Below are 6,933 nucleotides of genomic sequence, written 5' to 3'. Positions count from 1 at the left end.
TTTCCCGATTTTTACATTCAGCTTTATTTAAACATTCAGCTATGAAGCTTAGTATTTACTATATCAATCAAAGTTGATCACCAAAAACTTCTTCATTCAAAGCTCTTTTTTGCGCTATCTTACAAACTAGGACCATGTTATGACAGAATTTAAAATTCAGTCTGTCTAGCCAAAAGAGGCCTTTCCGTGACATCGCTGGTTTGTGCTCAAGTGCGAGTCTAGTCATATTAAAATCGCCATATCTCTTCTTTGTAACCTCCTGTCTAGATTGGTATACCAGGCGCAGGTCGTACGCGCTCGAACTGCATCATGTTAGGATCAGCGTAACCGTGCATGCGCCAGGCCTTCAATTCGTATGGAAAACGGTCCTCGACTTCCGTGAGTTTAATTCCAAGGTCGGATATCAGTCGATATCTTTTATCAAGTTCATCCGATGTATTTTCGCGCTCCAGACGTTCGAAGCTCAATACAGGATGCTTCGGTAGAAGCATTTGGGTAAATAATATCTTCCGTCATGAAGAAAAACAGAAAATGAAGCAATAGAAGGTATAAGCTTAGTCAAAAAGCATCTCTCAGAAAACATTCAACTAACACGGCTGACATCATTTTTCAAGGAATCAAGAAGCTATTCCTGTGGCAAGTTTGCTTTTTCTAGTTGCTAGTATTGATTGAGTAACCTGCTAATTTGGACCGGGCATAAAGCTCGAAACATTTAGTAGCCTAGTTTTTCCGAACAAGTATTAGTGAATTACCTTTAGATACTAGCTAAACGCTAACTGCACTGAGCACTTTGCTAATGACGAATGGATGTTTATTTTTAAAAATTTCGAAAGGTTTTTTTATATCTATTGTATATGAGTATCAGCGGAATACGAACCCTTCCTAAAAATAATGGATCGAAGCGCATATCAAAGCGAATGTAGCCAGTATCCGGCCCTCGACGCATCACCCGAAAAATGTAATCCACCAATTCACAGAGTTCGTACATCTTCGGGCCAACTGCCTGGTACGTCTGCGAGAAAAAAGTCACGTGAAAGACAGTACATTTAGCCGCAATGGTCGCTCATGATTATTGTAACCAATAATGCTCGAATCGGCAATAAGATCTATTTTTTTTATTTGATGAGCAGGTTTACTCAGTTGAATCAGAAACCTTTGGGCACCAGAGATTTTTCGACTAATCTATTTTATTTGGTATATGACAGTCGAGTGTCATCCAACTTTCTTCAGCCGAGTTCAACGATGGTGGTTGTCAAATTTGTGTGCTGTACCACTTGTTTAAAGGTTCAAATGTACACATATAGTACCTATATGCCGCAAAATGAATTAGTAAGAATCAAATTAGATAAACAGCTGTCTTCTGCAAGGTTCAAATTCATTAATTCACTTCCTTGAGACGTAGATATATTGTACAATCAAGATGGAACAGAAGCTTTTTTCAACTCAAACCTCGCCTTCGTTGCCTTTCTGCAAGACGGCCTTGACAACGGCCTGAGCAACATCTGAAACGAAAACAGGAGCCTTATAAACCCCTTTGCCATTTCCCCACAAACAAATGCAGTTATAGTAGCGTCGATAAAAGGCTCCATAATAGCGAATAAAGCGGTCTTTATGGCCATATATATCGGCTGGCCTGAATACGATCGCGCCCGGGAATTCTTCACGAACAGCTTGCTCGCCCTCCCATTTGCTTGCGTAAAATTTCGAGGCCCCTGCAAATCACACCCAAAGAAGACACCCACATAAAGATCCGTTTATTTTTCTATTTTCTAATTATACCTACTGGTCTTAAAGCCACATGAGCCTTCGCAACCAAAGACCAATTAGGTGCGGTCATTGCAACAGGCCTATCAAGTTACAGCCCATAAAACAGTCATACATCGGCCGCCACTTAATAGGCAAAACATTTCTGGTATATCAAACCCGACCGCCCACGTTCTTATGCAAACAAACCGTACCTAATTACATAGGAAGCAAAAAATACCATATGAGCCTCTTTAGATTGTAAACACTTAAATAAAAAAGAACTGCGAAGGTGACCTTCAAGAAAGATTCAGCTTATCAGTACCTCGCAGTTTCGGTATAAAACAATTACCATTTATTGGATTTAGTTCAACAATGAACGTGTCTCCTTGATTTACATTTTACAGCTCTTTTGGTCAATCCAACCTCGTAGCTTCTGTAAAAACGTTTGTATTTCAGGCTTTGGAAGATTTACTTCTCTAATAAGAAGAGTAGACTTCTCCATTCATAGGATTATCATTGGCATGTTCCATATCATCCGAGACCTCAAAAAGCTGCTAGGAGTTATTGAACCTGTCCAGTCTCTGCACACCCACAGCCTAGCACATTCGAGTCAAGTAGTGTTTTGCATTGGACAATCGACTTTTCAAAACATAGACGTCTGAACTAAGAAAATAAAATGTTGAACCGTAGAAGGTGCCAGGACACGCTCTGGCAAGATCTGTCATGACCTACTTAGGAGGACACACTATGCAAGGCTATTAGACAAGCAAACAGTCTTTTTTGATGTTTGAAAAGGGTACGTATCGCCAATGGCTCTCTGAAAATCATCACAATTGATGCGCAAGGCTCTTAGGACTCGTTAGCCTGTTTCGCGTGCTATTTTCTAGCTTTCCGCATAATCTCAACAGTAATGAAACTCAGTGAAAGTGATGAAACTCAGTGAAAATTCCACACTGCCGCACGTCCGGGATTTAAAAATCGGAGTTGAAAGATATATCGTTATACATGATGATTCTACTATGAGAGCGATACGAGTGTGCGATTCCGATCGTTTGGAAAGGTCTCTTAAAAATTTCTGAATGACCTGCCACCTATTGATATAAAGATCCCGCAAAGTTGGTTAAACGGCGGTTTCAATCTCAGAGCCTGCACTCGCTATTAACAAAAAAAAAACCAACCTCAAGCAGCACAAGGCCTTTAAACTATAGATGCATGCAGGCTAGCGTCTACGGGTGGCTTCAATGGACTCTTTTGTACCCGCAGCATGACGCGATTGTAACCAGAACCAGTCACAGAACTGATGCGCACACGACAAAATGTTTGCCACTCCGTCAATGGCCTATAATAGGTACAATTTGTTAATAACTAAAAATTCAGATCTCTATTGCGATCAGCCTTGGATTGAAATTCACCGGTTTTTAACTTAGCTAAACTCAGTCTCTGGTAAAGCAAATGAGTCTCGCATCCTAGTTTACGTTTAAACAAGGTTAACCACCTTTGTGTGCGTATCGGATTAATTACGCATACAATTTGCACTTAAATGGTTCGCAGTAGGCAATCCAGCAGTTATTATATTAGAAACTGTCGATATTAACTAAATAAATAAATGCTAATGCTAGGAAAAGAGTACGTCTCGTGGGAAAGTTGCGTGATCGATTCATTAACTAGCGGACATAATCAGGCTCGAGTAAGAAATGTTAGCTGAATTCGAAGCTATCGAACGATACGTACGCACTGTTTTCCTCTTTGGATTCTCCACGGCGTTCAGGGCTGAAAAATGGATTAGCTTCTCAACACCGCTTTCACGAGCCAGCCGAGCAATCATTCTGGCTCCATCGACGTGGACATCTTTGAACGAGAAAACGCTCGTCTCGGTATCCTTACCAATCATGTTAATGACGACATTAGAATATTGCATCGCCTGGGAGCAACAAGCGACAATCACATTAAAAAGCTCGGTATTAAAAAAAGTCGATATGCACTTAGCAAAATGAACACATACATTAAGATTAAAGTAGACGTGCGCTATGCGTAAAACACTGGGAGATCAGGCCTTCTACTTAGAGGTGTCCAATATTGGAAATCATGAAAACGTCCATGCAGAAGGCTAACATTTTATAACTAGCTCCCTATGACGGCAATATTAAATTAAACCGACACCAAAAAAGACTGTCTATGGTAAAGTTGCATTGCTATAATATGGTAATTAAAGATCAGCTGAGAAACACCTTTTCGAAAATCTCTTCTTAACTTCTTCTGAAAATGCCTGTGCCACTAATCTGTTTGCTTATATAAATTTAGTGAGTCCGCGTAGAATCATAGTAAACTCCGTCCATCTACTAACCTTAGCGACACTTTTTTCATCCTTCAGGAAAAAACTATGAAATAGGATCTGACCTAGATCGCCGCAAATTTTCATTGGTGCAACCCGATAGAAATCTCCTCTGTAGGGGAGGATCATCATGGTTCCGCATTTTCCCAGTTCATTAACGACGGGGGGACCAAGCGTTCCGGAATTACCGAATACGGTAGCTATAACTCCGTTAAACGATGAACGACCCCCAGTACCCTTACGAATGACTTCCAACCTGAAATTTAATGAAGTCAAGCAGAGGCCGATAAAAAATGTCTAGCAAAAGTACGACGTAATATAACCACTATGCTATAAATATCGCTAGACATTTTTAGTAACAGTTTTTTTGGGAGCATTTTTATCAGAAATTTCGAATGGTTACAGGTATGTTTAATCGTTAATGATAAAATACTTATACAATCCGGAAAAACTTCACGAAACTACAATCATAACTGATCAATAATAATCATACATTAAGTTATAAAAGAATACTGATGTAGTAAGTGAATTCAATGAAAAACGAAATAACGATATCTTGAGTGCACTCTACAATGATAAAGTAATGTTACATCCTATTTCAATTTCGATGAGCACACTCTATTAATTAACTACTGATCAGGGTCTACTAGCAGTTCTAGAGATCAGCTTCGTATCAGAATCAGACATGGCAGAGTCAGATCGGCTTTAACCATACTATAGCAGCGTAATTACCGGCAACGGTCCGAAAACCCCAATATATACCCCTACTTTTGATGCAAATAACCACAACTAAGTAGACCAATAGGGGCAAGTTCAAATCCATCCATAGTGTACAATAATCCGTGATATTCTGCACATGCCTAAGGTGATGTCGCAAATTGCTTAGAAATTGAATAGAAAAACAGTCGAATGAGATTGCTATTACGCAAGCACAAACATAACAGTGATCAAACTACCTATTATTATCGCGTAAATATACAACTACACCCGTACACCTGCTCAGCATAATCTAGCACAGGTATGCATTGCATACAACAGTTTTCATCGTAAAGACATATTAAAGCGTATGGAAATCGAGTAAAGAACCGGACTGTTGGTTAAACATTTTACAGTCCTTGTATTTGCACTGAATTTTACACACCTATCACCCTTGGTGCCTAGACCGGAGCCCTTGTCCCTCCTGGAGACAAGGGTCCCCAGGGGGGCAATCCAAGTGGTTCCGGAGAAGACCTTCGTCCTCACGCACAGCGACATTGCAATGTTATTAGATGACCTTAATGGGCGGAACAAGGTTTATGATAGTCGAGCCGCTACGACAACAATCGATAAGATGCTATTCTGTTCAATTGCTGCAATGAGTAAAAAATTAGAGCATATGTTTGTTTTACCTACACTTTATAAATGCTGCACTATCCAATCATTACATTTATCTGTGCAAGGTCATTATGAAATAAGCAAAAGAAAACCCGCTACGATTATGCTTGATCTCCACTAAGCAGTGCAATATGTTTCGCCTTCTCAACGTTGCAAGCTTGTTTTTGCATCAAAATTGAAATACAAGTTGAACGGTATAGAATATAAATAAACGTAACATATCTGTTTCGTTTGTAAATCACGATAGTGTACAATTTTTCCAGGATACAATGTGAAGTTATCAGCTATGGTTTCGCGCCTACTAGCTCTCCATAAATACTTAAAGCTCGGAATGAACGAATCTATTTTATTTACATAACATAGAAGATTTCAGATCACTGAAGGAAAAAAACTTTCATAGTAGGGCTATATTTAAAATTCAGTGCACTCTTTCCGTTCAGTTACTCAAATAAACCGATAGATATTCTCTTGTGTTTAGCGGCCGCAGGAAATCGGCTAAGTTGCTGCTATATTTCAAAGAAAACAGCATAATCAAAATTGATTATTAAAATGCATTAAATTGTATATACATACACATAATGTATAAGTTCAATGATCCGACGTAATGTGTAACAATACTTAATTTTTGATTATGCTGCTTTATTAAAATGTAGCTGTAACTTCGCCTCTCTCTCTCTCTCTATCCATGTATAGGTATAATGTACATATAGTTCAAATTTGTAGTTTTTTTTTGTAGCTTTTTATTTCCGATTATATATATATATATATATATATATATATATATATGTCCAAATACAAATTCACACTATATATATATATTGCAAAAGATATGTAATTATCTTGTTTTGTTGGGAGCAGCAATTTTTATTTTCCGGAAATATTTTACAAATATGCTATTTTTATCGGAGACAACCGTTTAATTGATATCTTCAGATTAAAGCTAGACTAATTCTCGATGATAAGGGACTTAGTATAAACAATGGTTTTATTACGTAATCTTCAATGAAGCACTTTTGCATACGCCTAATTACATAACTTCTTTCGCGCTCTAAGCGTGTAGTTTAAGAGAGTTTCTGTACACCTGCCTACGCAATGCATTAGGCGAGATGGCCCTAAATTCGTAATTTTAGTGCATAAAAATGACTTTGTTTGTCATTTGTTAACTTGTTATCTTTATAAAACGCCACGTGTCCGTTCTTTTAGGCCTAGATATCGCCGTAAATTTAGATATAACTATATTATTATTTATTTTGCCTGTTCCTTTCAGATTCGTAACTCGTATTAAACCTTCCATCCTAACAACAGATCTTCAAAGTAATATTAAATAGCTGTACCAAAGTCTTATCATCTGAAAGTCAGCTATGAAAAAAGTTAATCGGCATAAGGTTACGCAAAGTCAGCCATAAGTACAAGAACTTGCCTCAGTCTGCGTTAGACTCTCCGATATCTTATCATTTTTGGGTCAGATATATATGGACGTA

The 6,933-nt window shown here is 38.3% G+C and overlaps 1 protein-coding gene across 1 annotated transcript; it reads right to left on the bottom strand.

Moving 5' to 3' along the window:
* ND-39 (NADH:ubiquinone oxidoreductase subunit 39) lies at nucleotides 1–5,378 on the bottom strand. Its single transcript, XM_022808776.2, has 6 exons — nucleotides 5,220–5,378; nucleotides 4,091–4,334; nucleotides 3,478–3,667; nucleotides 1,450–1,712; nucleotides 878–1,012; nucleotides 1–506 (listed from the first exon to the last, which is right to left on the bottom strand). Exons 1-6 carry the CDS (start codon nucleotides 5,330–5,332, stop codon nucleotides 264–266), a joined length of 1,188 nt encoding a protein of 395 aa, XP_022664511.1. The 5' UTR covers nucleotides 5,333–5,378; the 3' UTR covers nucleotides 1–263.
* Between the last annotated feature and the right edge of the window lie 1,555 nt (nucleotides 5,379–6,933).

This window comes from Varroa destructor, unplaced genomic scaffold, assembly GCF_002443255.2.
Source record: "Varroa destructor unplaced genomic scaffold, Vdes_3.0 BEIS01000005.1, whole genome shotgun sequence".
NCBI lineage: Eukaryota > Metazoa > Arthropoda > Arachnida > Mesostigmata > Varroidae > Varroa > Varroa destructor.
The sequence above is the reverse complement of the archived record's forward strand: the minus strand, read 5'-3'. Positions and strand labels throughout refer to the sequence as shown.

What these genes read in the sequence shown, in the direction of transcription:
- ND-39 (XM_022808776.2), bottom strand. Translation starts at nt 5,332, where the DNA reads ATGTCGCTGTGCGTGAGGACGAAGGTCTTCTCCGGAACCACTTGGATT. An exon ending in TCCAAAGAGGAAAACAGTGC is followed by an intron (nt 1,713 to 3,477) that starts GTACGTATCGTT and finishes TGTGATTTGCAG; the next exon opens with GGGCCTCGAAATTTTACGCA. An exon ending in AGAAAGGCAACGAAGGCGAG is followed by an intron (nt 1,013 to 1,449) that starts GTTTGAGTTGAA and finishes TTTTTCTCGCAG; the next exon opens with ACGTACCAGGCAGTTGGCCC.